The 23,387-nt window shown below is 41.9% G+C and overlaps 1 protein-coding gene across 2 annotated transcripts in view; it reads right to left on the reverse strand.

Moving 5' to 3' along the window:
• TULP4 (TUB like protein 4) overlaps window positions 1-23,387 on the reverse strand; it is a 150,455-nt gene that overhangs the window by 89,172 nt on the left and 37,896 nt on the right. Inside the window, exons 2-3 of one of the 2 annotated variants that reach the window (XM_036316474.1) lie at window positions 8,019-8,111; window positions 5,901-7,430 (exon numbers count right to left, since the gene is read on the reverse strand). In XM_036316474.1, the coding sequence (XP_036172367.1) occupies window positions 5,901-6,152 (252 nt within the window). In that variant the 5' untranslated portion in view covers window positions 6,153-7,430; window positions 8,019-8,111. Of the gene's footprint in view, window positions 1-5,900; window positions 8,112-23,387 lie in introns of both variants that reach the window. The other variant, XM_036316473.1, reaches the window with a different exon arrangement.

Here is a 23,387-nt window from a genome sequence, read left to right on the forward strand (position 1 = left end):
GGAGAGATGGAGACACCAGGTTCCAACTGGTCAAGAAATGACTCAAGCCTGAGATCCTTGGATGCTTTTAGTGCCATGAGCCAATGCATTCCTTTTACTAATTGCTTAAGCCAATATAAGTAATGTTTCTGTACTTGTAACTATATACAGTGGGGCCTTGACTTACGAGTGTCCCGACTAACGAGTTTTTTGAGATACCAGCTGTCCCTCGGCCGATTTTTTGCATTGAGTTGATAGAGTAATTTGAGTTAATGAGCTCCTTAACGAGCTCGGTCTCGGAATGAATTAAACTCGTAAGTTAAGGCCCCACTGTATATCATAATCAATAAAATCTGTGTTCACCCCGTTCACCCCTATAACAACATCACTTGGTATGGTAGCTAACACATAGAAGATGCTTAATATTTTTTTCAAATGAGCTGAATGAAAACTTAGAGTAGAATATCTTCCATAGGTTTTATTCTTTTTAAAAATGTCAACAGTAAAATAATTGTCACAATTCATCTTCACTAGGAAAAAATATGAAAAGTTGACTTACCAGGCATAAATCTATTCTGAAAAGAAACCCTCCATTTAGAGTAGTTATTACAGTAGTTATTATAAATCCTTGGAACTTAAGTGAATTTCATGAAAGTCTTGGCAATTCCTTCCAGAGTAAGCTAAATCTATGATAACCGTGGACTGTTAATGTGGCAACAGACTTGTTTTGTACTCGGTCATTACAAAAGGTGCATGGGCTACCTCAAGAGAACATCTGGCTCTGCGTCATTTCTTTAAAAATTTAATTGGCCCTTTTTCACATAAAAAAAATAAGATAGCTGCTCAACAACAGGGACAAATGTTCCTAATAAATGTCATACCAGCTGAGAATGAATTTTATTTTAAATAATTAAATCCTCAATTCTTCAGACATGAAGGAAATCAATCCCATTATACAAGTGAAAGAGCAGAGCATAAGCTAGGGGTGTGGGGCATAGTGGGGAAACTAATACAAAACATGGTTTCCAGTATAAATTCATTACCATATTTTAAGTTGCTGGAATGAATCTGTAAAGATGAAGTCACACTTCCACCCAATCCTTACTTCACCTAACAATGGATTTTCATGATCTTTGGCCATGGCTACTAGATGAGAAAGAGGTCTTTGGTCATGTTATTTAAGTAATTTCCTAATTAGTCAACTGTAGAACTTTCCTAAAAAGAAGAAAAATTAAAAACTAAAATTGTGAAAATATCAAGTAAATGGAGACAAGTTTTTAACACGTTAAACTCCTGTTTTTAAATTGTTTGAATAAAATATACTTCCCAAGTCTAAACATCAACTTATTGTTACCTTATAAACGAAACCACTAAGCATTTATTTCTGCTACTGAGTTTACAAAATATACCTTGCTGACAATGATGCTATTTCCAAGGTTATTTTCTATTTTAAAGATCTGATGAACAAATACTTGCTTAAACTCTAAAAATTTAAGAAGCAAAGAAAGAGAAGAGTAGAGATAAGACAGACAACATTGGTTTTTGCTTTGCACACTGTTGTGGAGACTGTATACAGGGAGAAGAAAAAAGGTAGGAAGTGAACTTGAACAGGAAGATTATTTCAGGATAAAGTAAGTTCCTTAGGATAAAGACCATTTCCTCTGTATTTTAGTAGACCAAATCTATCTAGGCCAAGTGGAAAAACACACAAATGCCAGTAAGAATTCCATAAAACAGCAACAATGAGGAAGAGAAACCACATGTAGGTTGCCAGAAGGTACAATGAAAACACCCAGCGGTAAATGCTGGGCAAAACTCACAGGCGTGTTTGTTTTGGAAGTTCAGAGTCAAGCATGTGGGTGGACCCAATGAGAAATACCAAACTGCTGCACAGCACAGATTCTCCTGTTCTGGCTCCCTTCCCACCCACCCTACCGCTTTCCCACCCGCCCTACCCCTTCCCAGACCATATCCCAGAAAGATAACTTTAATCAACTTTAGACAAAAACCTCCAATTAGAATAGGATACCCCTTGCACAGCGCACTAGGGGTCCATTTCTGCACTATGCCCAACAGCCTCTCTGTGGAAGGATGACTAGGTGGCTTCATGCATGCCTGAGGCCAGGTACTGCTGTAGACTAGGATGGAAGTAGGCAGGATGAATGCCTTGCAGCTATGGAGGTACCCAGTGTCACCTGTAATAAAACTAGTGGCACAAGCTCAGCCTCCTTCCCAGCATGGACACCCTGAACCCTGCTTCTAACCGCTCACCTGCCTCCTGCCTCACATTCCATTCCTATATTTTGCAACCATCGGGCTATTTCTCAGCAGAGACGCCATGGCTCCACTGTTTCAAACCCAAAAGAAAATGCAGCTCGGTGAGAGTGTTGGCCTGCAAACACAAGGGTAATGGGTTCAATTCCCGGTCAAGGACACATACCACCATGGCGGGCTCAATCCCGCCCTGGTCAGGCCCCATGTGGGAGGCAATCAATCCATGTGTCTCTCTCTCACTTCGATGTCTGTCTCTGTCTCTCTCTGTCTCTGTTCTGTCCCGACTCCCACTCTTCCTTCCCTCCCACTCTGTCTGAAAATCAATGGGAAAAATATCCTCAGGTGAGGATTAGGGGGGAAAAAAGGAAATGCAGATGGGCAAAAACCCAAGGATGGCAGAGAGTCTAGTAATAATTAAAAAGAACTAAGATATAATGAGCTCTTTGATGTGCATTTTCAATGGACTGTGTCCTTCAGTCACCACAAACAAGCTAGGAGGTAGATGTTATGTTCCCGTACAGATAATGTAACCAAAGCACAAAAATACGTAATTTGTCCCAAGTCATACAGAAAGGGACTCAGCTCAAACCCAAGCAGTCTGCTCAAGAATCCATAGGCACACCTATTAGTAAAACATGAACAGATGCTAGAGTTAGGAAAATATTTATTTGCCCAGGACTTCAGTAATAACCTCCTTCATTCTCATTTTGACATGATGCAGCTTGAAGCCGCTTCCCTAGGAAGCTGTTACCAAAAAAATTACTGCCTTGTGCCCACATCATTCTCTCTTCCTCTCTAGCAAAAATACACCCAAAAGACAGTGTTTTCCAGTGTCTAAGTTACTTTCAGACATGATAATTTATTTCTATTAGGAGAAAAAAAAGTAAAACAAATTGCTAAAGAAAAAAAATGAACAATGCCATTATTTTGACAAATTCTATTTTCTAAATAAAATATAATTCTACTAAAGTCCTGGTGCACAAAATTCATGCATTTGATGGGGGGGGGGGGGGTTGTCCCTCAGCCCAGCCTGCACCCTCTCGCAGTCCAGGAGCCCTCGGGGGATGTCTGACTGCCAGGGACTGTGGGGAGCGGGCTTAAGCCAGCAGTCGAACATCCTGAGCGCTGCTGTGGAGGCGTGAGAGGCTCCTGCCACGGCCGCTGCGCTCGCCAGCCATGAGCCTGGCTTCTGGCTAAGCGGCGCTCCCCCTGTGGGAGCACACTGACCACCAGGGGGCAGGTCCTGTGTTGAGCATCTGCTACATGATGGTCAGTGTGCAACACAGCGACCAGTTGTTCAGCTGTTTGGTCAATTTGCATATTAGCCTTTTATTACATAGGATTAATATTTTTGTTTTGTTTAGGGAAAATAAATCTATTTTAAAAATATGTTTTTATTGATTTCAGAGAGAGGAAGGGAGAGGGAGAGATAGAACACCACCCATTGGGGATTGAGCCCGCAACTCTGGCATGTGCCCTGACTGGGAATAGAACCATGAATAAATCTACTTTTAATGCCTTTAAGAACCTTTAAAAATATCTCTTTTTAAATATATATTTGTTATTGATTTCAGAGAGGAAGGGAGAGATAGAAACATCAGTGATGGGAGAGAATCATTGATTGGCTGCCTCCTGCACACCCCGCACCATGAAGAAGGAGCCCTTTCTGCCCAGCTGACCTATCTGTCAGAAGATGGATATGTAGGAGGCAAGGAAATAATGTTGCTGCTGCAGCTAACAGTTGCTACGTGCTATATGGCCACAATTTTCTATGTGCTTTTTGTCCGCTATTTTGTTTAACTGTCATAACAACTCTCTACAGCTTTGTTTTATTATCCCTGACTTTCAGAGATGTTATAGAACTTATCCAAGGTATAGAGCTGATGACAAAGATGGCAGACCTGGGATTTCAATTCATGTTTGTGTGTTTTTCCTTCTGTGATACACTGCTTCAAAAAAGGCAAAGCATAATGAGCCCAGAAACAGTTATGAGTGACTGTGTGCTTTGGACAGCGAAGGGTTTGGTGAGGCATTGGAGAATAGTACAGGGCAAAAGCTTCTTGGTCTGGGGGACTGGATTCTGAATAGCCATGATAAGAAAACCAGTAGTAGTAAGTGTTTGTGGGCTGGTCCTGGGAAGAAGATGGGCGGAGGGGGGGTTGGAACAGGGCTGGTGGCTGGGGCTGGTGGCTGAAGGGGCAGCAGGAAAACAAGTTCTCATGAGAGACCTACATTCTGAGATGGTCTAGTAACTAATGTCCAGTTTTGTATCTCACATACCAAACTGAAGAATGGAGTCTGCAATTGAGGGTGAAGATAGATGGGGAATATAAATTTGGAGTCACCCGCATATAGGTGGATTTAAAGCCAACTAAGAGAGATCATCTAGAAAAAGATGTATGCCTGGGGCCCTCCAACACTTAAACTTAACGATAAGGTGAAAACAGCCAAAGTCAGCAAAGACGGGTGAAAAGTAGAGGACATGAAGGTAGAGGAAACCCAGAAGAGGGCAGTGTCCTGGAAAGCAAGAAAGTGACATTTCCACTCCACTGAATGCTACCACCTGCAATAAAGTGACCTATGGGCTTAGCAATGTGAGGTCACTGGGAATATGACCTTTTCAGTGATAGGCTGGGGAAAAGCCACACAGAAGTGGGTTAACAAGTTAAAGGCAATTAAAATAAATGACATTTTAAAGAGTGGGAGGTGAGGAAGTAGACCACAAGAACAGACAATCTTCCAGTAAGTTTACCGACCCACACAGCAGATAACTCATTACCAGCACCACCACAGAAGGCTGCTCAGAGCTCAGTAGGAGCAAGTGGGGGGCGGGGAGGAAAGAGGGCTTGGGGGTAAGGAAAAGCTTCTGAGAGAGAGGTAACCAAATCCTAGCACGCAGGTAAGACCATCCTATAGTGATGTGTCCCTATAATGAAACTATTTCCACCAAACATACACAACTGCCTACCTGCTCCTAAGGCAGTGGTTCTCAACCTGTGGGTCACGACCCCTTTGGGGGGGGGTCGAACAACCCTTTCACAGGGGTCGCCTAAATACATCCTGCATATCAGATATTTGCATTACGATTCACAACAGTAGCAAAATTACAGTTATGAAGTAGCAACGAAAATAATTTTATGGTTGGGTCACAACATGAGGAACTGTATTAAAGGGCTGCGGCATTAGGAAGGTTGAGAACCACCGTCCTAAGGAAATCGTGTTAAATAAAGAGTCAGTACTAACCATGACTAACTTGCATGGCAGTAAAAATATGTATAAGAAATTGTTCTCTAGGAGAAAAACAGTCCCAGTTGGTCAGTTGTGACATCACCAGTTGCCTGGCCCAACGGCCCGGGGCAGAGTCAGGACCTCCATGAGCTCCGCCCCGAGGTTGCAGGATGTGTGGATGGGACAGGGGTTTGCTCATTGTGGTGGAAGGAGGTGAAGATAAGGTAACTAAGCAATGGGCACTGTGTCTGCCCTAACACTTTCCCACCAAAACACTGACGGACAGAAATCACTTCGCAAAAAGTCTCACTTGGCCAGAAATATAAGAAACTGAAGAAAAGTGAGTTTTGAGCCAGTGGGTGGGGGTGGCTCAAAAATATCTCTAGAAGTGACCAAACTGTGAAAGGAAAGCCACTCACCTCGCTGTTGTGGCCCCGCAGGTTGAAGTTAATTCTCTGTGGCGTGTTCCTGTCCCGGCGGCAGTGGCTGGAGGTGAAGGTCACGCCCACGACGCCCCGGCCGTTGCCCGTGGCCAGCCAGCCCTCCTCATAGTAGCGCCTCCTGCACACAGGCTTCTCCTTCTCGCTCTTGGGGACGCGCCCCTTCCAGGACAGGCAGAGGATGTTCGAGTCGCTGCAGAGCACAGGCCCCTGCTCCACCGCTGCATACATACTTCTCCCAGTGGGCTCTTGTACTTAAAGAGCAATGCTGAGTGCTGAAAAAGCTAACCCAATTCCTCTCATTGATTAATTCTATTTTTGTGGTTGGCTTGCTTGGCTTCTCCGGTCTCCTTTAGTTAAGATTGACCTGGATCTAATTAGAAGGTCAGTATTTTATAAAGATCCACCAAATGCATAGTGAAAAAATTCCTCTATAAAAGATGATGGCAGTCTGCTAAGAAAAGGTGATGCTTAAAAAAATGTGGGGTCCATTTTTATTTTCAAGTCCTTAGAGGAAGAGTGGGCTGACCCTTTGGAGAAAGAGCATCATTAATATGTAGTGATCAAGAAACTGAGTTTCCTTCTGTTTACTCAACTTGGTTATTCTGATTCCGCCTGAGATTCCAGTTTAGTGTAATATGATTCCAGAGACCAAGGGTTGCAAATACATAGATTTCAAGTAACTTAAGGCTTTAAGAATCCCTCGAGCTGGAATTTTTTCTTCAAAAGTTCACACGCAGAAACAAAGCACAGGGGATCCTCCTCTTTCTGAAGCTACCCTCTGGCATGTTTTCTCAACGAGACAAATTTCTGCTGCCAAAGCTGAAAAAGATTGCATAAAGGGGGAAAAGGCACACACACCGTGCAGAACGACCAGTTTGTGCAGACAGCAGTCCAAGTTTAGGAAGAAAAGTTCTTTGCCGTGGTTCAGAGCCCAGCGGTGTCCTGGCAGGTCCCTGTGCTCCCCCCCCACCCCCCACCCCCGAGAGCGGGGCTCTATCTGACTGCCCTCACAGCCCACGCAGCCCTCATGCCAGAGAGGGGGCGAGAGGAAGCCCCTTCACGCCGCAGAGCCAGGGCGTTGGTCCAAGCGTTTGCCTCAGGTGAGTCCTAAATCCTCTTGCTGACAAAACGAAGCCTCGCTGCAGATTTCTTCTTTTGCCTGTCTCCTTCCTCCCCCCAGTCTAACTTCTCCCCTTTCTGCTCCTAAAAATCACACATTTTTTCATCTTGGAAGAAAAAAGAAGAATCTCAGATTTAAGTCCATCAAGTAATCCTCCTCTTATATGCACAAGTCTTCTTGAACTCCACAGAAGAGAAGAGAACAAAACACAGGCAGGGTCGGGCTCTTCCCCACTGTGTCCCTCAAGAGTTACCACATTTTGCTGATGGGCCCTTTTCTGTTCACATTCAGAGAATGTTTCCAGATGCCACACGTACAGTCCAAGGAAAAGAAGCTTTGCTTGGATGTTCCTTGATATTTATTTATCGGTTTCAAATAATATTATCCTGTAGATACAGAAAAGGAAAGGGAAAAAATAAATTAAAGTTTCTCGAGTATAGTCAACTGAAAAAGGCAAAGGAACCAGTTCATTGTTCAAACTTGTCCCATCAAACCTGAACTGGCTTTCCTCCAGTCACCAGCTCACAGTAAAGAAACTTGTCAGTCCAGAATTTTACAGTCTCTGTCCAAATCATCAAATCCACTGAAAAATAAAGTGCAAAAACCACTGCTTGATCCCACCGGCAATGCTTGAAATCACACTTCTCCCTCGGGCACCGTCTCACTTAGCTCCTTATTTCAACTGGAGAGGTATTTTTGAAGCTTGATCTGTGCAAGTTTTTTTTTCTTCTTTTTGCAAACTTTCTTTACCCGTGAAGACCATATGGAAAATTGGCCATTAGTGATGTATTTTTCTCCCCGGGCCGCTGAGCCCAGTGGTGTCAAGTTGCTCCATCTGATTCTTAGATTAATTTTCATCAGTTGTAAAATGCTTCAAGTGTGCACCAGAATGAGCCTGTCTTCTCGTGTGTGTGTGTGTGTGTGTGTGTGTGTGTGTGTGTGCATAGAAAGGTTTTAAATATACACCGACATACACTCTTCAACTGGCCCGTAAAGTGTCTGTTTTCCCAGTCATTTCAGGAACCATCTGATTAATCACAGCATGAAGGCCCTGGAGTCTTACAAATCTGTAAAACAAAACAGGATATAAAAAGTGTTAAAATGCTGAAGAATAAAGCTTCTAACAGAATAATCGTTGTAACTGAAATTGGAGACCCATCTTTATGGAGCCAGTGATGGTACAATTCAAAGAGCAAAAAGGTACATCCCACCAACTTAGAGACAATGTACAACGTAAGTCTGAGTGCCGTTACCGGTTATTAAATTGGCCAGTAGCCGGGCAGACCGGAATGAAATCACTGCCTGTCTCCCACACTCTGCCCTCCTTTCTAAGACTCCGGATTATGCAAGGTGACCCCTCCAGAGGCTGTCATTCTGATGAAGCTGGCAACATCCAAGAGGAGACTGAAGAGGCTCAGGCCGGTTATGTGATTTCTGCCCCGTCCCCAATCAGTAAAAGATGTTCCCGAAGACAGAAGGCAGCAAAGGTGTTTAAAACCCCCTCCATCCTGATTGGGGGTAGGTCACAGAGCAAAGCACAGCTGTTTTCTCAACTTTTAAACTGTCTAATAGCAATGAAGTCCAGCAAATCCATTCTCTTCTTCCTACTACCTTCAGTCCAAACCACACCCCATCCACAAAAACAGCAATGACTCAGCCCCTATCCCCCACACCATCCAGCCTTCCCCAGGGTCCTCAGAGTGAGCTTTTACAGAAATGCAAGGCTGCTCAAGAGCCTGTCTGTTCTTTCCTGGCCTGGGCAGTCCCCTAGAGGCCTAGTGAAACACAGCCTGGCCTCAGCCACAATACCGGACCTCAGAGCCGCAGGCTGGGCCTAGGCATGTGCATTTCTAACAAGCTCCCAAGATGCTAATGCAGCCGGTCTGGGGAGCAGGCTTGGAGAACCCTGGTCAACGGGACCAAGTCCCAGCAAGACCCTTGACGATGTGATTTCAGCTTGTCCTCTTCTCCTGACGGCCTCCACGCCCAGCCTGTGTTACCACCATGGCATTGGGCCACTCCCTGTCCACAAAGTAATGTGTTCTTCCTCTCCTTCATGTCTCCACCGCGGCTGCTCCCTTGCCAGGCCCCAAGGCTTCCTTTAAAAGCCACCTACAATGGCCCCTCTCCTGTGCTGCTTCCCAGAGCACCAGCACTAACTTCTGTACCAGCCTCTTTACACTGCATTCCAACGCTCTTCCCTAGACTCCCGGAGGCAGGGAACCCGTCTTTCTCATCTCTGGAGTAGACCCTGCATAAACTGGGTGCTCAACAAAAGGAGGAGGAGGCAGGCAGGAGCAAGGCAGCAGCTACACCTCATTTCCTCGAGAGGCCCTGCTACGGGTGAGTCACAGTATGTACATTGTGTATGTGCCAATAAATCAAAACAACCAAAATCTCTCAGGAAGCACTTGCACCTGAAAAAAAAAAAAAGTGAAAACAAATGCTATAAAATTCAAATGAATGCCAAGTTCGTCCTCCTAAAATACTAACACCACGGAATACCACCACCTTAGTCCCTATTCTGGCGTGGGGGCAGCATCACAGATGGGAAAAGCAAAAGCAACTTCTCAAGACCCAGCTATACATATGCATGGGTTTTAAACAACTGAAGAGCATAATTCATGATTATTAAAGCATCTACATTAAATACGACAATGTAAATTATCAGTCATCCCACCGAAACCCCCCAGGGTGCCCATAAAGTGAAAATAATTTTCATAATAATACTAGGACGTTATGTGCCTTCTTCACTGTGTTTATAATTTGTATCAGTGGTACAAAAGGGATAGTGGGTCAAATTGCCAACTCTCTAATACCAATCACGGCATTGGTACCCAACTGTACCAGTACTCATTGGATTTTTTTGAAATGCCAGCTTAAGAATGCTCTCGATTTAGCAATAAAATTGTTAATTTTATTAAATCTCAACCACTGAGTACATGGCTGTTAATATTCTGTGTTTCAAAACAGCAACTACACAGAAAACATTTCTCTTGACTATTAAAGTACAACAGTAACCCTGGAAAACGCACTTATGCTATAGTTCGTTTTATCTGATTCCTACTTTCCACTGACATGAATAAAATTCACCAGTGGGGGGAATAAAAATGCACTTTTGGTTTTTTAAGAAACATTTGAATTAATGTCAGAGATCAGAGATAAATTTGGGAAGATATTTTCCATGTACACAATTCTGATAGAAATACTAGTTTTCATTAAAAGTTATAAGCATGCAACCACTCTGGAAAACAGTTTGGTTCATTAGTACTAATGAAGATGTGAACACTCTGGATACAGCAATTCCACTCCTTTTACTTCAAATAGAACTATATTCTGAAATTTCCTCTTTTCTCCATTTAGTGATGAGATTATCTATCGATCTATTTGACTCCATGCATCAGCACGTCTTCACAAGTACTCCGGGGCACACACACAGACAGGCATTTGTAGCAGTAGCATCATTTACATTAGCCAAAATTGAAACCAATCTGAATGAATCAAGCGTGGTACAGTATATTCAACAACAGAATTCTATACAGCAAGGAAAATGAACTACAGAATAAAATGCATGAGTTTCTCAAACATAATGCTGAACAAGGGATCTTATGGGGGAAAAATCTACAATATGAATCCGTTTACATAGAGTTCAAGACAGGCAAAACTAATGTTATCAGTTAAAACTGCACACACAGACAGTTTTAGAAACAAGAAAAATGTAATCTAAAGCAGTGTAGTGGTTCCCTGGGGGTGGAGGCTGTGAACAGAGAGGGGCCCACACAGGAGTGTTGCTCAGTGCTCACCACAGTCCATGTCTTGACCTGGGTGGCAGTCTGGGGTGTTCCCTCTTATAATTATTCTTTACTTCCAATATGTCTAACATATTCTCCTACATGTATGATGCATCTCACAATAAACAGGTAGAACAAGCTGTCAGGTATATTAGGCCAGCATCCTTTGAGATTTTTAGAAAAGTTAAATCAATTATTCAGAAAGAATTTTTAAAATTATTATATACAACCTTAATGAATACTCTCCCAATCTAGAAAATCCCAATCAAGTATCAAAGATGTTATGTTACTTCTCAAGCTAAGCAGGTGTCCACAAAGAAAATGCCTATTAATGGTAATAAATGGAGATAAGAGAACATTTCAGAATATAGTTCTATTAGAAGTAAAAAGTACATTTGAAGAAAAAATATACAGACATTAGATGAACACAAAGCAGGAAGAAAAATGCAGTAGAAACTTTTGAATAAAATATTCCAAACATCCTAGAGTTTAAGGTTTTGATTCTAGACTTGTTTGGGGGTTAGGGAGAAGGGAAAGGAAAATGAGATTTTCTGGTTGGGGCTGTACATTAAACACATCCTGATGTCTACTCTGCAGCCATGGCCGGCCATTACTCTATGGCTGGCAGGGTAGACGGAGAGGGGCTCTCGCCACCCTCAGGCAGGCCACCCTCAGTGCCCTTTTCTACAGATAGCAACAGACCCTGAACTCACTTTTCTTTTTAACGGAAGCAACTAAGATGACCTGTCTTTAATTACAGTTACTCCTTCCCCTGGGGACTTTTCCACAACCCACAAATATCCATGGAGTCCAAGGCTGTTCTAACTGGTTCCTAATGAGCTTCAATAGCTGCCTAGAGGGTAGTTTGAATTTGCCTCCCAAGACTGCCTTTTAAGGCAGGAATACTCTCAGCAACCACTCCTCATGTGGCCACTTACACAGCTAGGGAAGTAACTATATACATGGAAATTTTACACCACCACTGCAAAGATAAATGGAGCTTAGTAATAATTATATGTCTTTATAATGATTATCTATCTATCTATCTATCTATCTATCTATCTATCTAGTTTTACCATTCTCAAACCATGCTAGTGAGATAATAACTAAAGACATGCATGCATGGTTATGCCCAAGCTTATTCCAAAGATGCATTCTTACTACAAGTGTGTCAGGATGGAACCGTTTTCCCATTGCCTTGCACTATAAATTTTAGAGATGCATTCCACAGAAAAGCTGTCTTATTCAGAAGAGCACCAGCCCCGTTAGATGCAGTGCACTGAAGCGCTGTACAGGCTCACATGGCAAGGGTCTTCTCTATTTGTGGTAGAGCTCTTTTTCTGTTTAATTCATGCATAGTAAACCACAAACTCCTAGACTCCGATTTCTACCTCACCTGCAGTACCCAGCAGTACTTCTTTTAATTAAGTGCTTAACAAGGCACTAAGTATGCTACAGAGCCCCCAACAGTCTTCTAAGAAAAAGGGAAATAATAAATACTGCCTGAATGAGGTTCTCTCGGGACCCTGGGTGAACACCAACCACTCAGAATCTGGGTCCCCTGAAAGCCGAGGCTGACAGTCACTGCAGCCCGCTGAGTAAAATAATTCAGAGAGGAAGCCGTGCATCCACGGCTGTGCTGAGAGAACAGAGAAGAGGCACATTGTCAGGGAAAGTTACTCACTCTTTACTTTCTTCGCATGGTTTCAATAGCCAGTTGTGAGAACATGCACACTTAGTTATCTGTACAGAGAAAGGAGGGTGTAGAGGCTGTAAGACAAACAGCTGGATTACTGGTTTACAAGGGAGTGGGATACTTCTAAGAGTGCATCTGCACCTGACACTTAGGTGATGGAACAGCTCACTGGTATCAGAAGTCATGTGCCTTAATTTAAAAAGGAGGACATTCCACTTATCAAAGTGACAAAAACTGAAAACCATGGTAATTCCCAATGTCATGTAGGGCACAGAGAAATGAGAGACCAATTTGGTGATATAATTTAAAAGACGTAAAATGTTGTAAGCCATTTAGTTTTCATTATTGATTTCAAAGAGGAAGGGAGAGGGAGAGGGAGAGGGAGATAGAAACATCAATGATGAGGGAGAATCATTGATCAGCTGCCTCCTGCAAGATCTGAGGCAGCCCCCAGCTAGGAGTCAAGCCCAGAACCTGGGCACATGCCCTGATGGGGAATCGAGCTGTGACCTTCTGGTTCATAGGTTGATACTCAACCACTGAGCCACACCAACCAGGTGCAAACTTTGATTTAGCAAATCTGCTTCTGGAAATAAATAAAAAAATAATCCTGGATTGTCCAAAGATTTAGGAGGATTTCCACCACAGCGTTTTTGTAAGGAAAAATCTGAAGTAACTTTTATGTCCAAAATAGGATATTGGTTCAGTAAATATTGGCACAGCCATAAAACACAATACTATGTATTACAGGAGACTGTAGGGTGACTGGTAACATGCTCTTAATAATTAAGCAAAAAGTGAAATTGCAGGTCACACTTTTAGGATATAACTACTATATAACTAGATCTTGGATAGATCACAACAATCTTTGCTGGATTTGCAGAAAAGTATGCGAAATATCAAGAAGGGAACATAACACACACAAACTCTTCTTAGATCCGTGACAGGATTGAGTCACAGGGAAAGGAACGGGAGGTCTCCGAAGGCTAATACAGAGAATCACACGTACCGGAACACAGGCCAATAAGCTAAAACCTCTTTGGGGACCAGGCCTGGCCTAGGGAAACCTGACCTGTGGCTGAGGACCTGTAGCAGGCTCAGTGTGGGCAAGACTGTGAGATAAATGCTTGAGAAGGACCAAGACGTTGCAGTCCCTAGAGTTTGTCTCCAGGAGCTCACCAGGTCCTCACAGGAAATACTGAGGAATGATCCCCTTGGTTCCAGCAGGAGAAGGTGAAAAGGAGTAATTTTGAAATACACTAGAACAGCGGTTCTCAACCTGGGGGTCGAACGACCCTTTCACAGGGGTCAGCTAAGATTATCGGAAAACACATATATAATTACATATTGTTTTTGTGATTAATCACTATGCTTTAATTATGTTCAATCAGTAACAATGAAAATACATCCTGCATATCAGATATTTACATTACGATTCATAACAGCAGCAAAATTACAGTTATGAAGTAGCAATGAAAATAATTTTATGGTTGAGGGTCACCACAACATGAGGAGCTGTATTAAAGGGTCGCGGCATTAGGAAGGTTGAGAACCACTGCTCTAGAGCATTCTGTTCTTTTCAACAAGGCCTGCCCTCAGTAAAAGCCATTGAAACAGAGCCTGACTGACCTGGGGGAGAGAATGCCCCACTCCAGCCCACTCTAGCCAACTTGTCATTCCTAAGAGGGTGTGGGAGAAACTGAGAAAAATCCTTGAAGACAGTGCAGAGGCAAAGTGCACTCAAAGACGGAGACCCCAAGTTCTGGGGGTATTATGTAAAGCATGATAACTATGGTTAATGGCACTATGATATCCTTGACAGTTGCTAAAACAAGAAAGAAATGGCAATTATGTGAGGTGACTGAGGCATTACCTAGCCTCCCCCCCCCCCCCCCCCCCCCCCCCCCCCGCCAAAAAAACAGAAACTACCATACGGCCCAGCAGCCCATTGCTGGGTGTAACCAAAGCACTGAAGCGGGACCGCGAAGAGAGGTTTGCGTGCCCGTGTCCATAGCAGCGCCCTTCACAGAGCCTAGAGGGGGACGCTCCAAAGTGCCCATCATCAGATAAACGGATAAAGAAAACGAGCTGTATACAGCAAAGGCGTATTATTTGGCCTTAAGAAGGAAATTCTGACAAATACTACAACCTGTGTGCTTCCATTTATATGAGGAACCTAGAGTAGTCTAATTCATAGGAACAAAAAGCAGAATGGTGATTTCCAAGAACTGGGAAAGGTAGGAATGGTGAGTTACTGCTTAATGGTAATAGCTTATCAGTTTTGCAAGATAAAAACTTCTGGAGATTGGTTGAAAAACAGTGTGAATATACTTAACTCTACAGAACAGTACACTTAGAAATAGTTAAGATGGCAAGATTTATGTTTTGCACTTTTCACCTCAATACAAAAATGTGTACACACACACACACACACACACACACACACACACACACACACAGGGCTGCAGAATGCTTCCCTTCCCCCCGCCCCTTATCACCACATCATTAAAAGCCTACTTACAGCAGTTCCTTTTAATCAGTACATCATGTCCAGCTATCAAGGAAAATATTACAAGGCACGTTAAAAGGCAGAAAACACAGTTTGAAGAGCCACAGCAAGCATCATAACCAGACTCAGAAATGGCAGGGACGTTGGAATTATCAGACCAGGAATTTCAAGCAGCTATGTTTAATATCGTAAGGGCTCTCGTGGCTAAAGTAGACAGCATGCAAGAACGTATGGAAATTCCAGGGGAAAATGCTGTAATAAGTAAGGAATGCCTCTGACGGGTTTATTAGGAGTCTGGACATGACTGAGGAAAGAATCTGAGCCTGAGGAAATCTCTCATAGAAACTCCAAAACTGAAAAGCAAACCGAAAAATATTGTTTGCTTTTACAAAATATCCAAGTACTGTGCCACAACTACAAAAGGCATTAACATACACACAACAGGAATACTAGAAGAAGAAAGAACAGAAGAAATATTTGAAACAAGAAAGACTGAATTTTCCCACACACTAATGTCAGATACCAAGACACACATTCAGGACGCCCCGAGAACACCACGTAGGAGAAATGCTCCCCCTCCCAAAACACACCTATCCATCACTGTCAAACTGAGGAAAATTCTGAAAGAAGCCAGGGTGAAAGTAACAACTCCCCTGTAAAGGAAAGGAGATAAGAATTACACCTGACTTCCCAGAAACCATGCAAGCAAGAAAGTGGAGTAAAATACTTAAAGTGTTGAGAAAACAAACCACCCACCTAGAATTCTGTACCCTGCAAAAATGAAAGACAAAGAATTTTTCACCCAAATAAGAACTGAGAAAAGTTGTTGCCACTAGATATACCTTGCAAAAATGTTAAAAGAAGTTCTAGAGAGAAGGGGAATAATGTAGGTCAGAAACTCAGACCTACAAAAATAAAGCGCATTGAAAAAGGAATGAGTAAAGGTAAAATAAAAACATGTATTTCTGTGTATGTTTGATTTTTCTTTATTTTCCACAACCATTAATCCGCCACCATACCCTCTTCCGCCCTCACTCTTCCCAACAATCACCATTGTTGTCCATGATTTCTTTTTTCTTTTTTTTTTACTCAATTTCCCTACCCCCCAATATCACTCCCATCAGAGCTACCAGATAACAGTTTGTTTAAAATACTAACACCAACAATGTACTCAATAATACACACACACACACACACACACACACACACAATGTATGCTTATTTACAAGTGGAAAAAATAAATAAAAGCAATGAGGAAAGAGACAAGAGGTAGGAATTATGGTTATTTTGTTATTATAAGGTACTTAAACTATCTATGAAGCAGATGTCTCTAATGAAGCAGACCTTAAAACCTAAGATAATGTTAAGCATGAAAATAAAATCATCCCACAAAGAACACATCAAGTACAGATATTTTATAGATAAATTCAACCAACATTCAAGAAACAGATTATTGCAGAATCACACTAACTCATCCAGAGGGAAAAAAAAGTGGTAACACCCACAACTAATTTCATGAGGCCATTATATACCTTGATATTTAAATCAGATAAGGAGAGTGTAAAAATGAAAAATTAAAGGGAACATCACCCATGAATAGGATACAAACATCTTAAACAGAGCATTAGCCCACCCAATGGTATATGAAGGAAATACTAGATTGTGACCCAATCGGGTTCGCCAGTCACTGAGCTCATACACCACCGAGGGACACTTCCCCAGCCTGGCACTCAGCGCCCTTCACAGCACAGCCCACCCTATCTGTATGACCTATCGTACACTTCTGTTCTCTAAAAATTATGTTCCTTGCAAAGTCTAATTTCTCCTTATACACCAAGCTCCAAGTTTACTCTGCTGACTACAAAGGTCATCCCCAAGCCCCCGAATTTTTTAAAAATATTTTTATTGATTTTTTACAGAGAGGAAGGGAGAGGGATAGAGAGTCAGAAACATCCATGAGAGAGAAACATCGATCAGCTAGCTGCCTTCTGCACACCCGCCACTGGGGACTGTGCCCGCAACCAAGGTACATGCCCTTGACCGGAATCAAACCTGGGACCCCTCAGTCCACAGGCCGACACTCTATCCACTGAGCCAAACTGGTCAGGGCCCCAAACCCCCAATTTTGGCCACCTTTCCTGATGCATCTTCAAAACCACCTGCTCCAAACATCCTTCCCAGCTTCTCCCTACTGGGTGTGGATTTGTCGTCTTCCATCTTCACAGTACTGTATATTCTTTTATTTTTCGTGAGTTGCTCATTAATTCTCCATCATATTATAGGTATTTGAGCTCTTATATTCCCTGCTAGCCTGGTAGTTACTTAAGGGTAAGGACTTATAAAATACCTCAAGGTATTCAATAAATGTATGCTCAATCGAATAAAAGTGTTTTCATTTTGTACATAGTGTTAAAAACCTTTTTCCCTACGAACAAATGATCCTATGTAAGAATAAAAATGCTTCCCCAAGGATATTATACATTATATTCTTTTATAGGCCAATAAACTACAGGAAATCTTTCCACTGCCACAGGCAGATACACAGACTCAGGCACTCATAACTCTGGTCACACAAATGCTTGACAGAGTTTAACACAACCTCATTCACCCGGTAGTGTGAATCAGGCCTATCTGAATCTCAAACCTGTACACCCCAAATGCCTTCCCTGACAGTTTTTGTCCTTTCCTGTAGCATTGTGAACCTCTGAGAGCAGGAAATATGCCTTAATCACTGAATCTTCACACCTAGGAAAGAATTCAGTATTTTCTGAATAAATGGCAATTAAATGTAGGAAGAAGCCCAATATGCTAACTCCTCCCCAAACCATCACTGTATGTCCTCATGAAATAGAGATCACCCTGAATGGTAAACTACAGATTCTATTACATCCACTATCTTCTAATTAAGAAGGAAATTGCTTATTTTGGAATTTTTCCCATTAAAAGAGCTGAAAATCTGGGGCTCTCAGAGGCTAAGTTTCCATCATCTAAAACACTGTAGTCTTGGGTGACAGTAAATACATAAATTGAAATTATGCAATAAAATCTGTCTTGAAATTAACCATAAGACAGAGTGCAAATAACTAAAATATTCCCCAAGCTCCTGCCAATGCCCCCTTCGCAGTGTTCAGGTGATCTCACCATGCTGATGTTTACTAGAAATACCAGTAATACAGGATCTTTTCAAAGACGCATGGCAATGCAGGAAATCCAAACTGGTTAAGTTTAGGTTAGTGAAGAAATTACCTTCTTGGTCATGGCTACAGAGGAAATACAAAATATAAACAGCTTCCTTTACAAAAAAAGAAACACACACACACTTAGAAACAGCTATCAGAGAAAAGTAAAAGATGTGGCAAACAACTGTGCGTTAGTTCCACTACTACATTCCACTTCCCTAAAAATTACTGTATCTGTACAAAAGCAGGCATAATTTATTATAGTCATCTGAATGTTAATGTCTGCTAGATCATTACTTAAAACTTTTAAAGTTTACTTTAATACTAACATAAATTTCACTATTTTTTTTTAACTTATAACTTAAAGTTCTTTCCAAAGAACTAAACTGAATTATATTGTAATAGATAATGGCAGTTTGATATTTTTCTTAATTTTTTACAGTAAAATATTTTCATGAGTGCCTATATATTGTTTAACCAAAATGAACACAAAACACCAATTTACATCATGATGAGTAAATGTTTTCACATCTGCTGCCACCTTTTTTACTTGCAAAAAGTATCCCCTGGCATTTCCAGGTCTTTCCTACAGAAAGGGCTCAAACCGATAGCTGAAATGCAGCCAGCAGCGGCCCAGACAACAGTCCTGGGTATGGCCCAGCCTGAGCTGGGTTCTATGGGAGGGATAACGTCCACTGATTCCGGTTCTGATGGTAAGCAGGAGTGCCTGACCCACGGTCAGCAGACAGACAAGCCGACACAGAGGTCATGCACTGGGGCAGACAGCAGGGCAGGGAGCAGGGGACATCTTTCCAATTCTGAACACGTGTTTGGGGCCAGAGAAGCAGTTGTGAGGTAGTCAATAATCCACACACAGAGCAGCCAGCTCGGTGGGCAGCGCTTGCGGGCATGCCCGGCACTGAATGAATGAGGAACTCTGGGTGTAAAGGAAACGGCAGCGGGAAATCAGGTGGGAATCATCTTTTCACTCAGACGGAGAGAGCAGGATACAGAAATCTGTATCATAAAGAAGCAGCAAAAATATTTTCCCACGTCACCAAAATTCTCACATAATGACCATAATGCCTTTTGGACAGAAATATTTTCATTTCCTCATGACAATGGCATTACATGCTTAATCAAGCAATAATAAAAAGCACTGAGAATAGTACCTAGAATATAATGAGTGATGGATCAAGATGTGAGGAATTGTGGCTGGTGGATGAACAAACGGCACAGCAAAACTGACTTTAAGACGACCCTCATTCCTGGTGGCTCATTTCCTAAGCAATATTTGCGTACTCTGCTCACGCTTTAGAGCTCATCATCAGTGGGTTGTGGTGCCTTTGTTCCAGAAGGGATCTGTTTACTTCTGTCGAGCCCGTGGGTGTCTCTGAGCAGAAGCACTGAGATGAGTTTCTCAGTTTGAGGTTTTCCAGATCATGCAAGTAGCACAAATTCAAATCTCAAACCCACGACTATCAGAAGAGACGTTTTATTTAAAGCTAAGAAGCCTCCTCCCTTTGCTATTGGACGTTCTCTCCCACTCTAGGCCCTAACCCTTCAGAGAGCTGCAGATGGAACTGTTTCCTTGAAATCTAGGTCCCTAGGATCAGCAGAGGTTCCCTCCATGTCAGCTCCCTCTTTCTCTCTCTCTCAGGAAGGCTCACTCCTCTTTCCTTGGGGGTTCCTCACTTTCTTGCAATAAAGATGGTCAAAGGATGTTTATTTTATCTTCTCCAATATTTCTACTGGAAGTGTTTCTAAAATATCTGGTCAACTTCATTTCCAGGAAGGCTCCATACTCTGTCACCTCACCTTCAGATGTGGGGTGAGAAACCATCCCAAAGGTGAGCAAGCGCTGAACTCAGGTAAGCAGTCAGATCAGGGGAGACCCAGAGCCTGTGAGGGAAAGACAAGCAGCCAACACGAGAGCCAGGCTGGACTGGCTGGACAGAGGGCAATCCTGAGGAGTCTTTCCTTTAATAGATGGTGCTCCCATCAGTTAAAGAAGATAATTCAGGAATTTATTAACTTACCAAAAAAGTCATGACAAGCACACAGATTCAAAGTGAAGTCAAATTCAAGTAAGAGACATGGCATAGGAAACCCCATGTACAGAAAACGAGATGAATGAAATGGGTGTTCCATTAGTGGAAACAAATGATCGGTTGTGCTATGCTACTGTGAAATCATAAGATTCAGAGGACAAGCCAAATCTTGTCACGTTCTATATCGCAGAGCTGTTTTCCACAGGAATTTGGTTATACAGATGGGGGAATAAGTGGACCATCATCACCAAGGGCTTGGAAATGCTTATTATTCTGATTCAATTACTACTGAATGTAGCCAGGCATAGTGCTTCAAGATTTTTTTTTTATTATTATTTCCTTTCACTGTAACAATAACCATATGTGGGAGCTGGTTACAAATTAGCAAAATGAAGTGAAAGAAACTAGATAAGGACATACTCACACCACTCAGTACTCTTAGCACTTCCAGTTGCACATCTCTGTAGATTTTCATACACTAACATAATGTCCTGTATATGAAATTGCTAAAAGACTTTAAAATTGAGATAGGATTAACATGAAATGGGGTTCAAGGAAGGTGTGTATATCCTTGTGGGATCCAGATGCCTGCTTCTAACAGGTGTTGTTAAAATAACACTAACAAGAATGAAAATTCAATTAATTCATAGTACTGATGAGTACTTGTACAAATAAAAATGAGAAAATGAACTATAGAATTTAAATCTCCACTGTGCGTCTGATCAGTGGAGTAACCCTTCTTCCCAGAAAATGGTGTTACTTCAAATAAAAGAGTAGACAATGGGTAGCAGGAAAAAGGATAATGATCCCACTCTTCCCTTAAACCACATTTCAATCAAGTGCTATACTCATAGCTGGAATTAATGAACACGAGACGTGGATTCAGGCAATGATTTATATCACCCAGGTTCTCAGAAGGGATTCAGTCATTTATCAAAAGGTTAGCTTTTGGAAGAAACAAATCAATTATGTTTCCTTCAAGTTCTTATACTACATCAAGGTCTTAAAATAGTATTCGTGTACCTAAATTTAGAGATATTCAGCATGACCCTGGACTAAACAAGTAAGAAAAATCAACTGAAGTTAGTGGTTAAAGAGGTTGTGGTGCCAACAAGCATAAACTGAAACCAAGTACTTAATGAATAATGAGTACATACTGTTTTTTAATTAATCTATTAAAAACATAACTCTTTCCAGAAAGAATTTAAAGCACTTTATAAGAAGTGCATACAGCGCTGGCCAGGTGGGTCAATTGGCGTGTCGTCCTGTACAACAAAAAGGTTGTGGGGTTGATTCCCCATTGGGGCATATATCTAGGTTGTGGGTTCAATCTCTAGTCAGGGTGCATATGGGAGGCAACCAATTGGTGTTTCTTTCTCCCACTTCCTTTCTCTAAAATCAACATACCCTCGGGTGAGGATTAAAAAATAAAAAAATAGCCCTAACCGATTTGGCTCAGTGGATAGAGTGTCGGCCTGCAGACTGAAGGGTCCCAGGTTCGATTCCGGTCAAAGGCATGTACCTTGGTTGCAGGCACATTCCCAGTAGGGGGTGTGCAGGAGGCAGCTGATCAATGTTTCTCTCTCACTGATATTTCTGACTCCCTATCACTCTCCCTTTCTCTCTGTAAAAAAATCAATAAAATATATTTTTAAAAAAATAATGTAAGTGCATACGAAGTAAAATAATATTACTTATCACCTTATAAAAACAGTTAGGAAAAAGGAGACAGCAAAAATATTAACATTAAACACAAAATGTTGGCCATAAGTATGCTTGCAATCAGGGGGAAAGGAGACTCAGGGTGTCTTACAGAAATCTTTGATCAGAAATGAGGAAACTGCCTAGTTATTCAGGAAAGACGAGTGTTTTCCCTATTATTAAATTCTGAAAAGATTTCAACATTGCAGCACTACAGAGGGCCATTAGATGATGGAAATGATGTCTATGACAATCACATGACTGTACAATAGGACTCACACTTATTTCCTATTGAAAACATGAATAAAATTTAACATTAAAGGGTAATTCAGTAAAAGTGATTTCTTGAGGCTTGGAGAATATGGTCCAAAATGTGCAATGCATCAGAGAGGTGTCTTTCCCATTCTTCCTAAAAAGCATGACTTTCAATCAAACTAGTTAGCAAACAAGATAAGGGCCACACAGCATGCACCAGTCTCCCTGCCTCCCTCTACTTACCTGTGAAATGTTGTCCCCTGTCCCTGTCATTCCTCTGAAGTGACAGAAAGATAAACACCAGGATGGGAAAGAAGACCTCACTATTTAGGCTGGTTCTGTGCATAAGGAAATTAAGGCGGGACTTCAACTTAGAAGTCCAGCGTCTAGGAGTCCAAAGTCCGAATTACCTCTGATACCAGTAAAATGCATGGAAACAAATGAGATTCTGATTCTTTCTCCTTCTGCCTTTTTGAATATCCTTCCCAGAACATTCCCAAGCTGAGGCAGCTCTACCTCGCCCCAGGTGAGAGCCCATTTCCTTCCTAGTCATTTACTCAAAGCATAGGGAGCAAAAGAACTAAAAGTTGCTTTTTTCTCTCAGATTTAATATATCTGCTATACTGTTTCTTTTTAAATAAAATATTTTAAATATAAAAACCAACTATTGATCCATACATCTGTCCATCTATTCATTCAGTGAACAAACACTAACTGCCATACATCCTGGCCTCTGTGCTAAGCAGTAAAAAACTAGGAATGAAATACACCTTGACTTTCTAATTCAGATGATAAATGACAGTGTTTCTCTCTCCCAACTTAAACAGTTAAAATGTGCAATGACGATAAGAGTGCACCTTTCAAATGTCATTAGAATGTGAGATTATCTCCTGCTAACCTAAAGATGGCTCGGGGCCTCACATACAAAATCGTATCTTCCATTAATCACCCGACAATAGACGATGGTCACCTGCCTAAGGACAGCTGGGCTTTCAGCTATGTCCTCGCACCAGCAGGGACTGTGCCAACCAACAGCTTTCGTAGCTGCAGAGGCACCGAGGAAGCCACTTCAGGGGAAATCAAATTGTGCAGGGCCTCCTCCGGACCATGGTTTCTCCTTGGTGCAGAGAGGTTTTTAATTTCGCTGAGGAATGTCTCTAA

The sequence above is a fragment of the Myotis myotis genome, unplaced genomic scaffold (genome assembly GCF_014108235.1).
Source record: "Myotis myotis isolate mMyoMyo1 unplaced genomic scaffold, mMyoMyo1.p scaffold_m19_p_7, whole genome shotgun sequence".
NCBI classification, from domain to species: domain Eukaryota; kingdom Metazoa; phylum Chordata; class Mammalia; order Chiroptera; family Vespertilionidae; genus Myotis; species Myotis myotis.